Source organism: Herpailurus yagouaroundi, unplaced genomic scaffold (genome assembly GCF_014898765.1).
Source record: "Herpailurus yagouaroundi ecotype Mexico unplaced genomic scaffold, PumYag 77, whole genome shotgun sequence".
Lineage (NCBI taxonomy): Eukaryota > Metazoa > Chordata > Mammalia > Carnivora > Felidae > Herpailurus > Herpailurus yagouaroundi.
The window spans coordinates 32426190-32447859 of record NW_024412388.1 but is presented as its reverse complement, the minus strand read 5'-3'; the positions used below and the strand labels follow the sequence as shown (position 1 = coordinate 32447859).

The 21670-nt window shown below is 57.1% G+C and overlaps 1 protein-coding gene across 5 annotated transcripts in view; it reads left to right on the top strand.

The window, feature by feature from the left end:
• The window catches only part of HIVEP3 (HIVEP zinc finger 3), a 469700-nt gene extending 448789 nt beyond the window's left edge, over positions 1 to 20911 (top strand). For 3 of the 5 annotated variants that reach the window (XM_040469831.1, XM_040469832.1, XM_040469830.1), the window contains 4 exons: positions 2942 to 3117; positions 9484 to 9570; positions 14145 to 15058; positions 16038 to 20911. In XM_040469831.1, the coding sequence (XP_040325765.1) occupies positions 2942 to 3117; positions 9484 to 9570; positions 14145 to 15058; positions 16038 to 16850 (1990 nt within the window). In that variant the 3' untranslated portion in view covers positions 16851 to 20911. Of the gene's footprint in view, positions 1 to 2941; positions 3118 to 9483; positions 9571 to 14144; positions 15059 to 15337 lie in introns of all 5 variants that reach the window. The other 2 variants (XM_040469833.1, XM_040469835.1) reach the window with 2 other exon arrangements.
• The last annotated feature ends 759 nt before the right edge of the window (positions 20912 to 21670 follow it).

The following is a 21670-nucleotide window of genomic DNA, read 5'->3' as shown; positions in this document are numbered from 1 at the left end:
CCTCAGTAACCATCCTCTTCCAAATCTCCGTGACGTTGCCTCAGCTGGCCGCTGCCCCCTCCAGCCCCTTTCCCCTGGCTTCCAAACCTCCTGAGCTACCAGGAAGTTGCTGCTTTGGTGCCGTCTTTCTGCCCACCCTCACATTTGGGAGCCTTCTAGGCCCTTACGCTGTCCTCCTGTTATTTTCAATCCTGTCCTGAGTGGTCAGCTTCCCCCTCACAAATCTGCGCATCCCATATGCCGAGTCCTGAGGATTTCCAGCCGTGTCCTGGGCATTTCTTCAAGTCCTCCTCACAGGCATCTCACACTCAGCAAAAGACTAGAGTCCTGCATTGCTTCCCTCCAAGCCCACAGATGGTATCACTCGAACCAGCCAAGTTGAAAACTCTGATCTTTGTTTCTGCCTCACTGTGACCCCTACCCCCTCCAGATGGCCGCCTGTCCTACGACATGTGCCTCTTACAGGGACTCAAAGTCTCTCCTCCTCCACACCATTCCCCGTGTTGCCAGGGAAGCATCTTCTGTCTGAGACTTTATCTTTGAGACAACTTTGATGGAGTCTACACTTCTTAGCATGACATTCCAGCCTGACGGAGATGGTGATCCAGTTGGTCCCGCCCTACCCACCTCATCTGCTTTCACCCACCAAATCCTCCGGGCGTTTTAACACCTCTTGCCTTTGTTCCTGGTCCCTGTCTGGACCAGCTTTCATCCCTCGCTGTCCTCCCTGGCCCTTCCCAGCCCCCTTGGGCTCCCCAGCAGGTTGCACACACCTTCCATGGTCAAGGCACACGAGTCAAGGCACAACCCTTGAAGGTTCAGACAGAGTCCTTTCTGTGCGTGTGTGTACGCGTAAGCTTGTCGTGTAGGCTTGCTGTAGAGGAAGAAATGAGGGGTCCGAGAGCAGCCTCGGAAGATGGACTCCAGTACCTGATGCTGAGTTGGCTTGAGCCTAGGGCGGAGCCCAAACACAGGAGAAGTCACACTGATGGTGGGCCAAGCGCCCAGCACCCGCCACAGCAGTGGGGTGGAGGGAAGGGGGACACCGAGGGATGCCTGTGTCGATGGACGTTGGAGCAGGGGGAGGGTGTCGTGGACCCGGCGAGCAGGGCTGAGCAGAGGTTGGTGTCCAGGTGGTGGCAGAGCCCCCAGTGCTAAGAGACTAAGCCGTTCTCACTTCTTCTCTGGCTGCGAAAAGGATGCTCCATCTCAGAATGGGTCCCAGGGGCAACAGAGGGACACAGGAATTAAAATCAGGTGTGGGTAGCTGCTTTGGGTCCAGGAGTCCTGCTGTCTGGATGCGACCCTCTGTCACTGGGAGATAGCCGTCCCCTGTTTGCCCATAGGGTGCTCTTCAGCAGAGTGACGAGAGTCGTGTCTCCCTACCAACCACCCCCACGGCCTCCATTTCTTCCCCTTGAGCACAAGATACCACTTCGCCCTGGTTTTAGATGACGTAAGAGGCATCCGTTGGCCGAAGCTGAGGTGACAAAAGCCAGGACCCGTAGGGACCTGTGGACAGTGGTCCATGGTGAGAGAGTGTATGCGAATGAGTAGGAGTGCGTGTGGGTGTGCATACGTGTGTATGTGTGAGTACGTGTGAGAGTGTGTGTGAGTGATCCCTCTGTCGCCGCCTGCTGGCTCCCTCCCTTAGAGTCACTTCTTTCACGTCATCCTGTGACATCCTCGCAGCCATAAGCTGATGGTCCCTGCAGAGTAGGGTTGAGTCCCAGCTGCTGTGCCAACTTCCTCACCCTGTCCCAGCCACCTCCCTGCCCCTCTGCGCCTGTTCTGAGTTTGAGTGCCAAGGCCCCCCGGGCAGAGACATGTTGTGCAGCGCGAGTGTGGGGCACAGGCAGGCCTCTTGCTGGGTTCTGGGGCATGTTCAGCTGGCCAAGAGGCCACACCGCCCCTAAGGCACCCATGCCTCGTGAGTCAGAAGGCTCTCCTGGAATCATCCAGGAACCCCTCCACTGTCTCCATCATAGCCTTTCCTGCCCCAGTCAGGAGACGTGCACATCTATAGCAGGCCAACAAGGCATTTTGATGAGGATCGTATCGAGTGAACCTCATGGGCTTCCTTCTAGGTGGAAATAAGAGATTCTGATTCAGGTCCAAGAACATTGGTGGCCCTGAGGCCGGGCAGGTGGTCTGGCTGCCCCAGGAGCCATCCTAGGAAAGCTTTTGGCCCTGTTCCTGTGACCCTAGGGGATCGCTGGAATCTGGGTCCTGAGAGCTTTCCAGCTCATCTGGAGATAGGGCCGTGCAGAGAGCGCGGGGCTCCTGGTTTCTCACTCTGAGAACAGGGAAATGATGGCCGTCCCTCATACCTCCCCTCACACCAGTGTCCAGGTGGCTTCCTCGCAGACTGTTGCCCGTTGTGAGAGGCGGATAGGCTTTGGGGCAGATTCAGATCCTCCTTCCATACCTTTCTGGCTGTGGGAGCTTGAGCCTCGAGCTCTGAAGGGCTCTTGCTCGTGACTGTGATTCAATTTGTGTAAAGTGCCCAGCACAGCGTGAGCACTTGGCAAATGGTAGCCGCTAGAGCTGTGGTCGTCACCTTCTCTCACTCTTGTCGTTCCTCTGGTGGCCCAGAGTGGCTGTCCCTTGTGGGCTGGTGTGGAGGCTGGCTCTGGAGCGGAGGCCCTCTGCCAACCGGTGGCTTCACTTCCCGGCAGGAAGCACAGGGTCTGCTGCCTCTAGAGAGAAAAGAGGGGGCAGCCCTACCTGTCGGAGGGCAGGACAGGTGCAGGGGTCCATGGTGGATCCCCAGGGCGACCACCCCCACCCCCACCCCGAGGTTCTCTCTCGTTCCGCGTCCTCCTCTCCCGGTATCCGTAACGGGCTGGATGCGGCTAGCAAGCGTGTGCATCTTCTGAGGTGGGAACCTGCCTCTTCTCCTCCTTTTTTTTTCCTTTACCATGACGCCTGTTGCTCATAGGTACAAATCAAACGAAGAGTATGTATATGTGCGAGGCCGCGGCCGAGGGAAATATGTTTGTGAGGAGTGTGGAATTCGCTGCAAGAAGCCCAGCATGCTGAAGAAACACATCCGCACCCACACTGACGTCCGGCCCTATGTGTGCAAGCACTGTCACTTTGCTTTTAAAACCAAAGGTAAGAGACAGTCAGCTGGGGCACTGCCCCTTCCCGCTGTAGGGAGCTCCCCTCTGGGAGCCCTAGCACAGAGCTCAGGGGTCCAGACCTCTCCGCCTGGGGCCTGGGGCACCCCCCTTCCCCGGGCTCCCCGGTGGCCGAGCAGCCGGCTCCAGACCGGGCAGTGGCGCCCCCTGGCTGCCGCAGCCTGTCCTCTTGGATCCCACACTGTCCTCCACCTGCGCGCTCCCCACCCCCGCCGCCTGATGGCGCTCTTGCACACGGTTCCTGGTTTTGATTTTATCTCCTCACCCCGTCCTTCTGCATGTCTCCGTAGCCCTTTGTCCACTGAGCTGGTGAGCTCCAGCAGTTGCACTCGTCACCACCACTCTTGCGTTTGGAAATCCATTCCACTCCGAGCCACTAAGCACACTCGCATGGTCACTTCTCATGGCAGCGCTCGCCCCTGCCTCCACCCTCCTCACCACTCAGACCATGTTCCTGCCCGCCCGGCTCCTCCGCCGCTCTCCCCGCAACCGCCCCGGCTGGCAGCCCTTGCATTCCGGCCCCAGCCGCACCCCGAAGCAGGGTCAGCACAGGCCCTGGCCGTCATCTGAGAAAGGAAGAAGGACGGGCCACGGAGGGCACGCGTCCCACAGAGCTGTGCTAGGAGCTGGCGGTGGCCTGGCCGGCGGCAGCTGCCCGGCCCTTCGTGTGAGCAAGTGGGGCCGAGTCCGTGAGACTTGGATCAAGCCCCTCCCCCCACTCATGGCGTTGACTGTCCCCGCAGGCCAGGCAGGGAAGACAGTGCGGCTCGCCCGTTGCTTCCTGGTAGAGGAGCAGAGGGACAGAGGTGAAGCAGAGAAAGGCCTGGGGCTCTCGGACACCCCCCCCCCCCCCGGTGGCTTCAGCCTCTTGTGCGCTGCAGATTCTTGGGGCAGGGGCATGAGGGCCCTGGCTTCTCCTTTGAGCAAGTGGGGGGCCTCCAGGCTGGCCCCCACTGGAGCCTTGTGGTGTTTCTGCAGGAAGAACTGGAGAACGGCTTCAATTTTGCCACTCGTTGACCTTTCTTCTGTTGGTGAAGCTGTGCCCAGTGAGAGAGGTTGGGCCGCAGCTTTGAGGGGGCCCGGGCGGAGGTGGCCAGCCTTCCTCACTTCCTCCTCCTCTTGCTGGCCCCTTCCGTTCTCTCTGTACTGGGTCAGGGGCCAGCTCACCACATCCCCTGGCTCATGGCCCTTCTCTGACCCAGTTCCACCTCTGGTCTCCTAACCCCGTTCACCGACCCCTGCCCTCCTCTGCCTTCTGGCATTCTCAGCAGACCTCAAACTTTCCCACTTAGGCTTTGGTTGGAATGGAGGTGCCGTCCCTCCTGCTCTCTTTCTCTGGTCTTCTTCTCTCTTGGCGTCCCATAAACAGTGTTCCAAGAGGTCCCCAGGGAAGGCAGATAGGCCTGGAGCCCGGCCCCCTGCCTCGTGCATGCTTCCAGTCCCAGAGCCCTGCCATGTCCAAGGCAGCACAGCCCCGCCTGCCTCTGCCCTGGGTGTGGGCTCTGTCCCCATGTGTCCTCTACAGCCCCACCCATCCCTGGCCTTAGGCAGCCAGTGGACCTTCATGGAGAAGAGAGATGGGAATCATTGACTGACAGTCTAAGTAACAGAGTAAAAAACCTCTTGTCCAAAACCCCCTTGACGGGAAAGGAAGTGAATCCCCCCCCTCCCAAACCAAGTGATCGTTAATGCTAGAGCTGTAACTCTCAGGGCATCGCCCCCATCACCTTCCTCTCTTGAGCAGATCTCCCCCTTTCCTGGAAGGAGTGGCAAAATCAGGTGGCTGATCAAGTGGCCTCTGGAGTGGGGTGCGTCCAGGGGACCCCACTGTTCTGTTCTCGTTGTGAGGAACCCAGTCTTGAGAGTGCATCCCAGCCCAGGGCCATTTGGGTTCCCTGTGCCCAGCACACAGAGAACCATCTCGGAGAGCCTTCACCTTGACACATGAGACTAGAAAAACCCATCCGGCTAAGTTCTCCGCCAGGGCAGTGTCTCCAAAGAGGGGTCCCTATTCAGGTCCCCCTGCCTTTTTGGAGAGGAAAGGCCTGGTCTGTTTTTGTCAGGTCTGAGAGAGGCCGGGTCCCCGGCAGGAACACTTCTTTTCCAGCAGCTCTTTTCATTGGAGGCCATGCCAAGCCTACCGGCAGTCCCCGCCCTGGAGGGTCCAGAGGGTATAAGCTGAACAGAGGGGTGCAGATACCACATATGCCTTGGGGCGTGGAGTCCTGGGTGTGAAGGCTTGCCCAGGCCGCCCCGAAGGCCAGGCCCAGGAGGCTCTGTTCCCAACCAGTGATCAGCGAGGGTTCTGAGCTCTCTTCAAATGCTCGTAGAGGCTTCCGGAAGACAATACCTTCAGAGCCGAAGCAGTAAGCGAATCTGAAATGGTAGAATCTCAAACTCCGTGACTTCTGAGAGGGACTGGTGGCGGGTGGGTGATGGCAAGTTGCAGCAGAGAAAGCTTGCCGTTGGCCCTCACTGCGTGCCGGGAGTGAGGGAAAGGCAGCACACTGAGCCTTCTGTTCCTCCGGGGCCGTGTGTCTTCCGGGAGGCGTGGGCCTTCCCCATCACTCGGAAACCTCAGGAGCCTCCTCTTAGGTTCTCGGCTTCCTTCAGGCTGCCATCCCCTCCCTCCCCTCACCCTTGGGCTCTGGCTGGGCCTGATGGTCTTCAGGACCCTCCACCACCACCACCTGGCTGCGCCCAGGCCCGGAGAGCCCTTCCTGTCCGTCTCTGTCTGCCTGTCTGTGTCTCCGTCTCCGTGTTGGACATTGTGGTGGCAGCTCGGGCCTCTGGGCGCTAGCTGAGGCGTCTCAGTGGGTAGTGCCGGGAAAGGCTGCCGGGATGTCCCTGTGGAGGTCCGGGGGTCCCCTTTCCTCTTCTTAGAGGGTTCCCAGATGCCAGCAGGGTGACTGTGCCGTGTACAGGCCCTTGCGCCGGTCGCCGCAGGAGATGGAGATGACAGCTGTGGGCAGGCCTCAGTCTGTCAGGCCTGCAGGGGCGGAAGGAGGGCGGTTGGTCAAAGCTGAATGACGCAGAGTCATTGGACGATGCTCTCAGTGGAAGTTCCACCTCTCTTCCAGCCACTCATCATGTTCATCCACTTGCCTTTCCTCCTTCATTCCAGGACTGTGGGGCTTCCGGTGAGGGGTGGGACAACTGGTATGGAGCTGGGGACTCTGCCTGGCCAGCCAGGGCTCTGCCCCTTGACAGAGAAATGGTGTCCAAGCCAAAGAAGATGTCTGCTGCCATTGGGTATACCTCCCTCAGTTCACAGAAGAGGTCCGGGGAGGGGAGGGCAGGGAGAGCACCGGGTAACACTCGGGGCTGCTCTCCTGTAACCCACATGGCCTGTCCTGGCAGAGCCCCCTCAGACTCGTGACTCCTCCCTGCGGCCTCCAGCGGCCACTGGCACCTTCTCCTGGGAGCCCCTGAGCCCAGACTGGAGGATAAAGCCATTTGCATCTTCATTTCAGCATCTCTGTCCTCCACACCCAGCATGGCGCGTGGCAGAGTCCCTGGTGCTCAATAAAGAGTGATTGTCATGGGGGTGGGGGGCACACAGTATGGGAGGGAAGGCGGTTCCACGTGGTGAACGTCTGCTCTCTGCCGGGCACACCCTGCTACCGCTCTACATGCACTCTCTCATCAGCTCCTCCCGGCATCCCCGAGAGGTAGGTATTACTTGAGAGTTGCAGGAAGTGGGGGCTCAGAATGTTCGGAAACTTCCCCAAGAGCACACAGCTAGCAAGTGGCAGAGCCCAAGCTCAGACCCCAGATCGGCAAGCGTCTAGACCAGCCCTGGGTTGATTGTGCCAGCGTGCAGCAAGCAAGACCCCTGGAGTCCTGAAACCTGGTTCTAGACAGGGCTCTGTGCTAACAAGGTGCCTCGGCTGGCTGGTTCGCTGTGTTGGCCAATGGGAGCCCTCCCATGACATCCCAGCAGCTGAGACCATCAGTAATCTTCTCTGACGGCATCACCAGCCCCGAGGCCCAGAGTTAGAGCGGAAGCATCAGAACCCTGGGCCTGATGGGGGTTGGGTAACACGGTCTGCAGAGTTCCTTCCAACACCTTGCTTCTGAGATGAGGAGAGCACTTCCCACGTGCGGTTATTGTGCACCCGTTGTGTGCTCGGCACCTAACTTGGTCAAAAAGAGACCTAAACCTTCCTGGCAGAACACATACAATAATGTCATAGCCGTAATGAGCAGTGTTCGTAGTCCTCTGTGGTCTGGGGTATCAGGGGACAGTGGGCTGGTTCAGAACCTCAGGGGACCATTGGTATCTCTGGCCCATGGAAGACCCCAGCTACCTTTGCCACCCCTTGACATCCTACTCAAGCTTGGCTTGCTCATGACAGTGAAGACAGGAACCCCCTATATTAGATCTCCCTATATTAGAACCCCCTATATTAGGTCTCCCTTTGGAGCCCCTCTGCTCCCAGAATGTCTCTGGAAGTTATGACTCTGCTTCCCCTTTGGCCAGGAGTAGAAGATACAGGTTTTTGTCTGGTTATAGGAGGAAAATCTGAGTTGGGAAGGATACAACCACAGACTAGGAGTAAAGGGAAGAGAGAGGCAAGACACAAGTGCCCTTCCATCCCTGCTGCCCTTGACTTCAAGGGACTCCAGGTTAAGGTTCCCATCATCCCCTCAGCAAAAGCCTACACGTTCCTTAAAATTCTCAGAATGGTTATGAAGCGCCCTTTGGTTCACCCATGGGCTCTCTCCTATTCGCCTGCCCACCTATCCATCTGTCCTCCCATCTACCCGTTTCTCCCATCTCCTACTTTGTCTTCCTGTCCATGTACCTTCCCATTTCTTTTCTCCTCCTGACTGTCCCTCCCTTTCTCACATCTGTCCTCCCGCCAATCCAACCTTCCGTCCACCTTCCCCGCCTTTTCTCCTCCTGCCTGTCCCTCCTGCATGTTTATGTGCATGGAGCCATTCACCCATGCAACCCAACCAGCCACTCCCCCATCCACCCAGGCCCCTCTCTTCCTCTCCAGTTCTCCAGCTTCCCATCTGTTTATTAACCCATTTTCCAACTCTCCTTCCATTTCTTTGTTTCATCTAACCACTGATTCCCCATCTGTCTATCCATCTGCTTATCTAATCATCCAGTGTCCTATCCATCTGTCCTTATTCCTTCGCCCCGTATTTCCTCTTACCCACTTACCCGTCTGTCCATCCACCCATCCATCCATCCATCCGTTCACTCACCAGTCTCTCTATGCACCTGCTCAAGTATCCATTCTTCTCTCTTTCATCCATCTATTCAAACTTGCCGATTCATCAGCTTAGTGCGATAGACCACCTAACTCGGGGAACATATGGTTATTCCATGAGTGATCATGTAGAAGTGTAGCAGTCTGCAGGGCAACAGTGAGAACATCACAATTCGGAGGTGGCTGCCGGGCCCAGAGGAGCATCCTGGGGCCTCTGGCCTGCATGCTCCTAGGGAAGGCTGGGGTGCTCTGCCTCTCCTTTACAGAGTGCCCCTGCCCACAGTGGCTCGTGGCCTGTGAAGTGCTGTGCACACACGGGAGAGAACTGAAGGCGTTGCTGCCTTTCCCCCGATTCCACAGAACTGCTGCTCCTGCTTATCAGCTGTGGGGCTGGACTGACCGTGTAGGGCAGAGTCAGGGCTGGAGTGGGCAGAGCCTTTGCCCAGCCTTCCCTGCCTATACCCTGTGTCTGCACTGCACAGTGACCTGGGGGAAACTGAGGCCCAGACGTGGTTTCTCTAAGGAAGTCAGGGCCTGGGCCCTAGCTCTGTGGCTTACGGGTCTCTGTCCAGCAGACTTCTGTATACCTTTTGCCCTTTCTCTGTTTCTAAGAGAAACAGAAACTTTGTCCTGGTTCCTCTTCCCACACCCTGTGGGCTGCCCTAGACGTGGCCTCAGTTGGAAGGGCGTCCTACCTACCACGTCGGTTAACAGGAGCCCTCCGGTCATCCAGCATCTGAGAAGGCCAAATGTCCTGCTCTGTGAGTGTCACTAGCTCCTGGGCCCAGAGTTAAAGCCAAAACTGGAAAAACCTCTCACACATGAGTTGTCTTTTAATTTCTTTTTCGTTTGTTTTTTAATCAGCATCTCCCTTCCTCATTATACCCTCTGTCCCCACACAGCCCCCGTGCCCACCCTCCCCCAGCTCCCGTGTGCTGTCCCGAATGGCGGCCGTGGTGCACATCCCAGCGCCTGAGCACCCGGGCGGAGAGGGATGGCCCGGCCCCCACCTGGCCCCTGCGGCCAGCAGGGCCCTGACTGCCTCTGCGAGCCCCGGGCCTGCCCTGGCCCCCTGCCCTGCGGCCAAGCCTGAGTCTGTTCTCATTTCTTTCCAGGGAATCTGACTAAGCACATGAAGTCAAAGGCCCACAGCAAAAAGTGCCAAGAGACAGGGGTGCTGGAGGAGCTGGAAGCCGAAGAAGGTAACGGACTGCCAACTTCCTCCTCCCCACTCTTCCTCTGCCTGCTTTTCCACCTGTCCTCCTCGCCCTCCCCTTCCCTTCCGTCCTCCTGTCCCGGCTCCTTCCTCTCCCTCTTCCTTGTCCTGCCCTCCGGTTTTCCCACCTACTGGGAGATAAAGGTTAAATTCACAGAGCAATGGCCCCTACTCTCCTACACTTGCAGCTCATGCTGTGCAGCCATAGCTAGTGTGAATTAGAGTCTACCTGGGAGGGCGGGGGGGGGGGGGCGGGGGGGCGTGCCTGGCAGGTGGCTCACAGGTGTGCAGTGAATGTGTCTTGAACAAACTAACACGTGAGCACTGGTAGTCAACATTGACCGAGCACCCACTATGCATCAGGCGCATTCTAAACACATGCCGTGAATTATCCCGTAAACCCTCACGGTGACGCTGTGAGGTGAAGAGTGTATTCTTCTATACTCCGAACCCGCATTCTCACCTACACGCTCTGGGCATGGGCCTGACAGCTGGGCCTTTTAGAGCTTGAGGAGCAGGAGAGCCAAAGCTAAACCTGACAGCCCCTTGTCACCTCCCAACGTCATCCCACATCCCAGCACTCCACCCTGACCAAAGTCCTCCACCAGCAAAAGGCATAGGAGAGCCCGTGTCTGAAAAGACCCAGCAGAGAGAAGTTGAGTCAAAGGCCCTGGCCCAGCCACAGCATCCAGGGAGGAGGCCAAAGGGACTTTGGCAGGTGGACAGGCAGTCCTGCCTGCAAAGGGAGGTCAGGGAAACCAGAGGTGTTCCTCCTGTACCCAGCAACCCTTTGACCAGGCTCCCTAAAATCAGAATCAGGACATGAGTGTCACAAAGAGGAGTGCGTACGTGTGTGTGTGTGCGTGTGTGTGTGTGTGTGTGTGTGTGTTTCTGATTTAGGATGTGTTTACAGTCTTACAAGAGAGTCAAAGCACATTTCCTTTCATTTATTTTTTTTAATTTTTAAGGTTTATTTATCTTAAGAGAGAGAGCATGAGCAGGGGAGGGGCAGAGAGAGAGGGAGAGAGAGGATCCCAAGCAGGCTCCATGCTGTCGGCACAAAGCCAGACACAGGGCTCAGACTCACAAACTGTGAGATCGTGACCTGAGCTGAAACCAAGAGTTGGATGCTTAGCCAGCTGAGCCACCCAGGTGCCCCAAGTACGTTTCCTTTTAGGTGGAATAAGTCACTTTTACTGAACTAAACACAATGAATGTGGGACCGTTCCGCCCAAAATGAGAATGTAGGGTTACCATGTTTATCAAGAATGTACATCAGGCCATTTACACATGTTGTCTCACTGCATCCTTATAACTAACTAGTGGGAGAAACCCGTGTTGCCCCAGTGTAAAATGAGGAAAGTAAAGCTCAGACAGGTAAAGGCAGTTGTTGAAGGTCATACAAAAATGCTGGCTCCACACCACCCCGATGCCTGGTGGGCTGGACTTGGTGGCCTGAGCCTGAGCCTTGAGCCCAGAACCCTCCCCAGGTGAGAGTCAAACAATTGCACCTGGCCCCACACCAGGGGTCCACTGAGGCACCCAGGCAGGGCTGTTCCCCTCTCCCAACCTCATTTTTCCAATGAGGCACAAAAAAAAAAAAAGACAACCCTAACAACCCTACCCACCTAGTTTGAGGATGAAATCAATGCATTTATTCTAGAAATAACTACTGAACACCAGCCCTATTCCAGGCAATGGAGATGCCACAGTGAATAAAACCTAGTTCCTGGCCTCTGGAAGCCCACATTCTCAAAGGGAGGAGGGCAATGAACAAATGTGGAATAGGACAGGAGCACTGAGTAGGAAGTAAAATGTAAACGAGTGAGGGGCTGGGAAGTGTAGGGAGGGATCTCTCTGTTAGGATAGTGTGAGCAAAGGACATGAGGGAGGAGTCAGGAAGGCAGGTGGAGTCTAGGGAAGGGCTCTCCCCTTAGGGCCCTGGAGGAGCAAAAAATGCAGAGCCCCTAAAGGATCAGAAGGGCGGGGAGATGGACTCAGAGCAGGGACCACAAATGTCAAAGGATGGACTTGGCAATGCAATGGAGTGACGTCCCCCAACTTGCAGTGACTCTGTGTGCACAGGACTGTCAAGAAGGGGTGCGGCTGTAGGCAGTGATCAGGCTGAACTCACGTCGGCTTGGACTGGGTGGGGTGGGGAGAAGTGGTAGGATTCTGGAAACATTCCTCTGGTAGAGCCTCCAGGTTTTGCCACCACAAGGGGGCGCTGGTGGTGCCATGAGAATAAAGGAGCCGAAGCCGAGTCCGAGGTTTATGGCCTAAGAAACTGGAAGGATGGAGTTGCTACTTCCCGCGATGATGAGGATGCAGGGAGGAGCATGTCTGTTAGACACCAAGTGGCTTTGGGGTGCACAGTCTAGGAAAGATTGCCTCCCGGTGGCCGGGCCCACGCTGCAGCCTGACAGTGAAGAAGTTAGACACCAGCGCCACCGTGTGGCCAGACCCCCTCGGCGCCCTCGAAGGCTTCATTCGGTCTTTTCCGCAGTCCTCAGGCCAGCTCGGGGGCTTTGTGGAACCTTGGTGGTGATCCCGGCAGCGGCCTGGCGGCTCCATGAGGGGCGCTGGGAATGGGCCGCCTGGGCAGGAGCCCAGACATGGGGGGCCTGAAGAACCCTGTTCTGGGCGGGGGACCTTTGGCTCCCGTCATTTCTACCGTGGGTGCTTAGGGCAGCCTAAAGGAGCTGTTTAGGAGCCCTCCTAAACACTGCCTGTCTGCCAGGGTACTGGGGTACTTGAGCTATTTGCTAAGTTGTACTGCATACTTCCGATGTGTCAGACCCTCCTGAGCCTCCCACCAGCTTCATGGGGAGGCTGTTGTTGCTCTTACCCCCACTTTACACATCAGGAAACTGAACATAGAGAGAGAGAGCCAATTATACAACATCATACAGCAAGGAAGGGTAGAGCTGGGATCCAAACCCAGACCATTTCCTGCTTCTCGATGCATAACATCACTCTTAATACTGGCAGTGTAATAACGCAGGGGTTGTAAATCTTAGTCCTGACTCAGCCACTACTCCCTGGGTGATCTTGGGGAGGAAGCACTTGCCCCTCTGGGCCTGGATTTCCCCGTGTGTAAATGAGAGGTGGGGCTAGGTGAACTTCTGGGTCTGAAATAGGCCTCGCTAAAGTCTTAGGTGGTTCCCACCCTCCTCCCCCATCCACATCCCTACAACCTTCCCCTCTGCTCCCAGCCGCCAGGAGATCCTGCCCTGGGTCCCTTGGCCCGCCCTTCACCTGCCAACCCCAGGTCCACCCCATAGTTTCTGACCCTCTGTCATCTATTTCACGCATCTTACTGCTGCATGCTGAGCTGTTTGGAAGCATGGATGCTAGGATTCCCAGCCCCAGGGCAGCTGGGCATGGTGGAGTTTGAAAGCCTGGTTGCATCGGTGGCCAGAGTCAGCTTGTGGGTCCAGCTCTCTCAGTCAGTGGGGGGAGAACAGGTGCTGGTGTGTCCCAAGAGCAGCGGTGGGGCTGGCGATGTGCCTGGAGATGGGCCAGCAGGACCCAAACCCTCAGGAGCCTGACAGGTGGGCCAGACGTTAGCAGAGCTCTCCCCAGAGTCTGCTGCCCATATCAGAGAGGCCTCAACCAGACAGGTGTCGTGTTAAAGGTGACCCGGATGGGTGGGCCGCCCCCACCGGAAACCAGACCGGGAGACTAGTATTTCAGGGCTCCGCTGCCTCCTGCCTGGGAGCAGCGTCAGTTCTGCCAAGTGCAGCAGGTCCTCTGGACGAGAGCGGCTGGGATGGGGCCCTGCTCTGCAGGCGTAGGCCAGCGTAGCCGACACCCCCTCCCGCCCCCCGAGGCCAGCACCTGTCACCTGCCAGATGCTGTTGTACCGCCAGCGGCAGCCCGGCCACGGTGGCAGGTGTGTGTGTGCCGACAGACCATGGCCAGTGCTCCCGGACCGGCCCGATGGCTGCCGTGTCCCAGAATAACAGATTTCTTCAGGAATGCGTTGAGCGACCGTAATTATGGGAACCACGTCTCGGTGCCAGGCGTGTGTTTGTTCCTCGTAGCGAACCCCGCGAGGTGAGACTGCCACATTCGTTTGACAAGGCGGGAGACAGAAGCACAGCAAGGTGACTTATGTTGCTCATGGGGGAACCCGCACTGAAACCCTCGTGAGGAAAGCAAAGCGACAAAAAGGCTTGCCTTTGTTTGCTCTGGTTCAATCCCAGCCCTTCCACTTCTCTCACCTGAACAGGTTACTTAACCTTGCTTACCTTGGGTCCCTCATTTGTAACATGAAGATAAAAACAGGGCAGACCTCCCGGGATCATTTGAGGACTAGATGCATTAACACCCAAGAAGGCTCTAGAACTGAGCCTGGCCCGTGGTAGACACAAGGCAGCTTTTGTTCACCGTGATAGTGTGCAAAGCGTTCCCATCTCTGTCATGGCCCCTGTCCTGTCAACAGTCTTGTGCCACTGACACAGCCCTTAGGCCCCGTGCGCAGACAAGGACGTGGGCATCGAGGACGGCGGCGTAGGGCTGGCTGTGACCCCAGGGTCTCCTGTGTCCCCCCCTCAGGAACCAGTGATGACCCGTTCCAGGACTCAGAAGGGCGAGAGGGCTCAGAGGCCGTGGCGGAGCACCAGTTTTCAGACCTGGAGGACTCAGACTCGGACTCGGACCTGGACGAAGACGAGGATGAGGACGAAGAGGAGAGCCAGGACGAGCCATCGGGACCGGCCTCGGAGGCACCCCCGCCTGGCCCGCCAGCCACACTGCCGGCAGACTCCTCACCCGTCCCGGGCCCTCAGCCCCCAGATGCCACCTCTGGCGACCAGGCCACGCGGGGCAGCTCGGTCTTGGAAGCTGAGCGCTCGGCAGCTGGAAGTTGTTCCACGTCCAGCCAAAGCATCCCGTGCCTCCCCCGGCTGGGACCGGCCCCTCCGGGCCCCGTGGAGAAGGACACAGGCTCGGCCCTGAGCTCCAAGGCTGTGTCCCCAAGAAGGCCGTGGTCCCCAAGCAAAGAAGCAGGCAGCCGCCCAGCACTCACCCACAAACACTCACTAACCAAAAGCGACTCGTCTCCCCAGCTACACCCACCGGCCGGAGAGCCACAGGCCTCAGCCCCAAGCCCGCCGGGCCCCCAGCCAGGCCCTCTCCCTTGTGGGTCTCCAAGACTCGAGCTGTCTCCTCTCACCCTCCGCCCCCTGGGAAGGGAACTGCCCCCTCGAGTGCATCCACCCCCCGAGCGCAAGGGGGCCCCAGATCCGGGCCCCCCCAGACATTCACCCACCAGGAGACGGTCCCCGGGCCAGGCCGAGTCACCGCCACGGTCAGCGCTGCCAGGGAAGTGGGCCTTGGCTGGGCCGGGCAGCCCCTCAGCGGGCGAACGCGGCCCAGGCTCGGGGCTGGCCCCGCGGGCTCCCTACCCGCCCCTGCCTCTACCTCACAAGCTTCTTGGCAGAAGCCCCGAGACCTGCGCCTCCACGTGGGTGAGTTCCTGCCCCCGAGCGGCTGGGCCGCTCGTCCCCGACGGGTGGGGGGCCACGGCGCACTCCTCCCTGAGGCATCAGACCCGTAGCTACACAGCCCTGCCAGCTTGGTGATCGCTAATGACATAGCAAACGTTTATGGGCCACCTTCTGTGCCAGCCCCCACCCTGGGGCTCCCGAAGGCGGCCGGGGCAGCCTCGGGAGCAGCAGAACGCGGGCGCTGGGGCTGGCCCTGGAAGCAGGCGTAAACACTTTGCCCTTCCCCTCCCATCTCCCCAGCCCCACGTCTCCAACATCACTGTCACCAGCACCCTCAGAGACACCAGAGCCGACACCGTCCCTGCCACGCCGTCAGCACCGTCACCGTGGCCGTCCCCAGGGCCATCGCTGCCATCACCACACTCACACGCTCTCGCCACCACCGGTGTCGCCACAGCATCACTGTCCACTTCCCTTGACCTTCCAATGCCTTTTCTGTCACCGCGTTGTCATGAACCATTCACTCCCAGCAGCATCCACGCCATCACTCAGAGACTCGAGTTCCCGCAGGAGCGCAGGCTAGGAATCTCTCCTTGGTTTTCGGTTTGGGGGTCACGTTACGATGCCCGATGGTGGGAGAAGATAAAGAGCACGGAGTGGGAGCTCATGTCCAAGGGTAGAGTTGGCTCAGGACCGTTCTGGGAACAGGAGAGGCAGCAGAACCGAGAGAGAGGGCCAGGCGCGCGGCAGGCGGGCATGCTGGCCAGAGGCACGAAGACCGTGGGGCCCGATGTGCTCACGGTCACTGCGGGGCTGCGGACGGCCCCCGCCAGCACAGGGCAGCTCCACGGGCAGGGAGTCGGCACTCAGCTCCCCCCAGCTCCGCTGGGACTTGCTGTGTGATTATCAGGCGAGCCCCCTCCTCCTCTTTTAGGCCTCGGGGGTCTCCATGTGCCAGCACGTAGCCCTTGCCTTACCCTGTCTTGTTTTCTGACCCCAGCAGAAGGCCGCGTCCCGGAGTCCCTCCTGCTCACCTGGCCCTGCTCATCCTCCCTCCTCCCGACCCTTCTCGGCCCCCCATGACTTCCACGGCCACACCCCAGCCCGGACAGAGGAGAACATCTTCAGCCACCTCCCTCTGCACTCCCAGCACTTGACCCGTGCCCCGTGCCCCCTGATTCCCATTGGCGGGATCCAGATGGTGCAGGCCCGGCCGGGGGCCCACCCCACCCTGCTGCCGGGGCCCACGGCCACCTGGGTCAGCGGCTTCTCGGGAGGTGGCAGCGACCTGACAGGGGCCCGGGAGGCCCAGGAGCGAGGCCGCTGGAGTCCCACCGAGAGCTCGTCAGCCTCCGTGTCCCCTGTGGCTAAGGTATCCAAGTTCACACTCTCATCGGAGCTGGAGGGCAGGGACTACCCCAAGGAGAGGGAGAGGACGAGTGGGGGCCTGGGCAGACCTCCTGACTGGGAGCCCCGAGTGGCTGAGGTGCCCGCAGAGCCCGTACCCACCCACAGCCCCCGCACCCCGCCCGAGGCCTCACCCCGGCTGTCCCACGGCCGCAGGCCAGAATCCTGGAGCCCCCGCCTGGAGTCACCACGCACGCCGGCCAACCCCGCGGCCTCTGCCGCCTCGCCCCTGGACCGCAGCAGTTCGGTAGGCTGCCTGGCAGAGGCCTCCGCTCGCTTCCCAGCCCGGAGGAGGAACCTCTCTGGGGAACCCAGGACCAGTCAGGGCTCCCCCGAGCCCTCAGGAAGTGGGGGGCCTGGGGCACCTCCACATCAGCCCAAGGACAGGGGCCCCCCAAGCACTTAGTCTCTCTCCGACTGCTTCAGCATCTGGCTTCCGGTGTTCAGCAACAGACGCTTCCAGCCAGCTTCCTCGAATCATCTCGCTCTCATGGGCTCCCTTTCCCATCTGTCCATCTGTCCAAGCAGCTTCTCCTCAGTCCCCAACTGTTCTATCTTCCCACGTATGCAGTTACCTGTGCCTTTTTCTATACCTTTGCTTGAAAAGAAACAAAACACACGCACACATAAAAGAAAAAAAAAAAAAACCCACGAGGAGTCTGAGGCTGTGAATATGTTGTGCTTTTTTGAGAAAGGGTGTAGGTGGGGCCTCACCCTGGGCCACTGCGGTCTGCAGTCACCACCAGCCCTCCCCCCAGGCTGGCGAAAGGTAGCCATTTGCTGAGGGAAAGGGGATGCACTGAAAGAGGAAAAAGAAAAAAGCGAGAAACTTTTACAAACATATAATTAAATGTAAAAGCAAGCACTCCTATGTACAGATGTTTATGGTTCCTATTTATTGCCGCTTTATTCCACCCCAGCTAGTGACCACTCTCACTGCCAGCAGAAGAGCCAGCAGCCCAAGGCAGAGGGACACAGGCAGGGGGACCCCACTCAGCCTCCACAGGCAGGCCCAGAAAACTCCAGCTTGCTTTTTCCCAGGAAAAAGAAAAATGTTAACCTTTCCTAGGATTTCATCACAAGTGATAGGAGCAGATGGGAGGTGGGAGCTTGTTGGTTCCCTCCGGCCTCCCTGATATCCTGGTGGTCTGAGTCATGGACCCATCCTGGCATCCTGACAAATCCCCCCAGCCCCCCACCTGCCACCTCTCCCCTCTACCCCCTCCCCCCAGCCCCTAGGCGGCAAAAGGAGGCCTGACTGTTCATCTCTTGGGTCCTGAACACCTGACTGAGGCCTTGCTTCAGGGACCCAGCTGCAGACTGCCTCCCTTATTCTAGAAACTACCCACGAGGCTGAAGTGACAGGGCCCAACCCTTAGGGGTCAAGATCCAAGGTGCATTGCCTTGCCATTCCTGAGGCTGGGACTTGGGTTTCATTTCATGTTTGGTCCCTGAGGTTCAAAGGGCCCTGTTTCCTCCATGGCTGGGCTTTTCCAGTGCTCAGCACTGGAACTTTATAGGGACCTGTTTCTAGACCTCTTTTCAGTAGAACTGGATCCCGCCCCTGCCCCCATCTCCACCTCACCCACTGTAAGGCCTCCACTACTCCCAGGAAGTACCTAAAACCATGACTGGTAGGAACTGCCCAGAGCTGTTTTTAAATCTCTTTTAAAAAATCACACACACACACACACACACACACACACACACACACAAAGACAGGATGGTGTTTGGTACTTCTCCTAGCCTCCTCAGATTCTCTTGCCCTAAAAGTGTTCTAAGCCCGTTGAATTCGTCTCCAATCAACCAGTACTAGTCTCCTCCCTCCTCCCCATCTCCTCCTTCAAGAAGCCTCCCTGGACTTCCTGGAGCAAAAGCCTACTTTGTAAGAAAAATTATATGACCGGAAATTAAAATCCCACGTTGAAATATAGAATTCTTGTTTACCCTGCCCTGGGAGAGTCAGGTTTTCTCCCAACCTTCCAGAATTTATTTTCTTTAGTTTCTACAATGGGAAATTGTAGAATGGGAAATTCTACAATGGGACTCACTGACCACTTCCCTGTCCTCGGCCAGCCATGTGAATCCTGAGCCTGGGGCCTCCTGAGCTGTTAAAGTGGTTTAGACAGGACGCTGGTCGAGGCCATAATTCCCTCCTCTGCCAGTTCAGGGTCTTTCTCTGCTTGGCCTCTGCTGAGTAGACAAGCCAGACCCAGGTTCAGCTTCAGGCCACTGTCTTGTTTCCCTTAGGGCCTCTCTCAGAGCTAAGACACAAAGGGAACAACAGGGAAGGGCCCCCCCTGGAGGTCTGCTGGGCTCCAGGGTACTGGGGTGAGGTTAGCCAGCCGTGCTCAGCTGCCTGGCCCAGAGTCCAGGGCTCCCGCCCAAACTGGGAGAAGGCCAGCAAGCCCAGCCTTGACCATATGGGTGCTATTTTGGCCTCACAGGAAGCGGGAAGGTACCAGGGCCCGGTTATAGCCCAGGCTTTCCTCACCCTTACCTCTCAGCCCTACCCATGGAGACTTCTAGCACTGGAGCCTGGGAACTGGGAGCCCAGGTTTGAAACCTTCCTGGGCGAGATCTTCCAGCCTAGACTTACAAAGTAGTGGACAGGTGGCTCTGCTGGACGAGCCCCTGACCTTGGGGGTGGCCATGCCCCTCCCCCCAGGCATGCACCCCAGCTCTCCTGGGCATCATTTCCCCTATTCTCAGACAGCGTGCCTACTGAGGTTGCCTTCCTGGGAGACCCAGTCACAGACAATGTGGCCAGCAGGTGAGAGTCATCGAAGCCACTCAGGCTCACAGGCACAGGCGGAGGGGACAGGGACCAGGACACCAGAGATCCATTTCTCAATAACAGGGACACAATGCACAAACAGAATCTGGCCAAAGGGCTGCTGCCCCACACAGCTCCCCAGAGGGATGGAATCGATGCCACCAGCCCGGGACCTATGTCACCGGGCACAGTGCTAACCTCTTCTGCCAGACTCTATCCCTGTTCCCCCGAGCACAGAGACCCCAGCGCACACACACACACACACACACGCACACCTCCATAATTCTGGAAGAAGACTCTCACTCCATGCCCTCCATGGGGCCCCCTGTCTACTCCCAACCACTTCCACATTTGCAGTTTGCCTGTGAGGCTGCCGTCCCTGTTCAGGGAGGCAGAATAGAAAGAGGTGCTGATTGGTTGCCACAGACACCTGCTGACGCTCTGCCAAAATGTGCCAGGCGGCCATTCCTTGGTACGGGCCCACTCTGGTCCTTGGGTGCCAGTGGTGTGGCAGGAACCAAACTGCACAGGATCCAGAGCCGGCCCTCGCCTTCTGTTGTGGACTCCAGAGCACTCAGCTCCCAGGCCTCCCCTCCAGGATGCCCTTCACCCTCGGCAAGTTCAGGATCATTCTGGGTACTAACCTTGTTCCCCTCCGAGGCACCTTGCCCCAGCGCGCCCCCCCCCCCGCGCCCCCCTCCCGGCCTTCCACCCTTGGCTTCTCCTCTGGCCCAACCAGGACGCTGACAGCAGCAAAGCATCCACTCTCCCTTTTCTATCACCTCCATCCTCCAGACCCCAGAAGTCCCTCTGCCTCTCTCTGTGGGAAAACATCGGAAAGAATTAGCTTCCAGATCCCTGTAGCCCCTGCTCTGTTCTCACCCTGCACTTCTGAATAGGAACCAGCAATATATCTGAGCTGAACTGCTCTCCAGCCCTTTCTCCAGAAAAAAAAAAAAAAAAAAATCCTTCTTAAAGCAAAAAGTCCTGCCTTGGAGACAGATCTGCAGCACTGACCAAGGGGAGAAAGTTCCCAAAGACCTGTCCCTACAAATTCTGCTTCCGTGTTGTGGCTCCAGTCTGCTTTCCATTAGAAAACCGCTTCGGCACTTATGATCACTTTACTAAACCTAGTGTTTAAAAAAAAAGAAGAAGAAGAGAAAAGAAACAGAAAAAAGAAAGGTGTAGGCAAATGTAAGATACATGATTTCTGTAAGATAAATATTTGCCTTTTTTTTTTCTAAAAGGTGTATGTATTCTGTATGTGAAATTGTCTGTAGAGAGTTTCTATGTTCTTAAATGGCAATACATTCCAAAAAAATCGTACTGTAGATATGCACAGCGGCCACACTGGGATGGGGTAGTTTTGCCTGTAATTTTATTTAAACTCCGGTTTCTACCCTTGCATCTTGCAACGTCAGTATGGTATATAACAGTGCAAAAGAAAAAAAAAAAACTCAAAAAAATCCATGCAGGTCTAAAGCACAGAGTCTGATGTACAAAAGGAAAAAAAAAAATGCTCAGTATTGATGTGTGTGACCTTTGTTGTAAATTACATCTGTACTGTGAATGAGAAGTTTTTACAAGTATAATAATTGCCTTTATTACAGCTCTGGCTGAGTGTTCAGCCTGAGGATATTTTTTAAAAAAAACACACAGCACGTTGGAATAAATTTGAAAATCCCAACATAGCCCTGCTTGCCTGGCTCATGGTTTTTCTGGAAGGCTGTGGAATGTCAGAGCTGGAGGGACACTTGGTATCCCAAGTGTCTCTTTTACTATAGAGCAATCAGGCCCAGAGGAGGCAGGTGGCCAGGCCACAGTCACACAGCCTGGGACTCCCGTGGCCCCTGGCTTCCAGGCCTGGTGACTAGATACCACACCATGTGGTCTGGGGTCTGTGTTTCCCAGGGCTGCCATAAACACCTCCCACTGCATAGGCAGCATAGGCAGCTGAAAACAACAGAAGTCTGTTCTTTCACGATTCTGGAGGCCGGAAGTCTGAAGTCTAGGTATTGGCACGGTTGGTTCCTTCTGGAGGCTCTGAGGGAGAGTCCGTTCCATGCCTCTCTCCCAGCTTCCGTGGCCGAGAGCGATCCTTGACACGCCTCAGTTTGTGGCCACATCACTGGGATCTCTATTTCCGCCTTCCTGCTGCCTTCTCCGTAGATTCCCTACTGCCCCCCTTCTCTGCTAAGGACACCTGTCATGGGATTTGGGGCCTACTCTATCAAAGATGATCTCACCTCTAGATCCTTAATTGAATGTATCTGCAATAACCCTTTTTTCCAAATGAAGGTCACACTCACAGGTTGTGGGAACTAGGGCGTGGGCTTCACTTGGAGGGCCATCATCCAACTCACTACAGAGTAAGACCTGGAATCAGATCATGACACAGCTACGTATTGCCTTGGGCAAATTACACAACCTCTCTGGGCCTGCATTTGCCA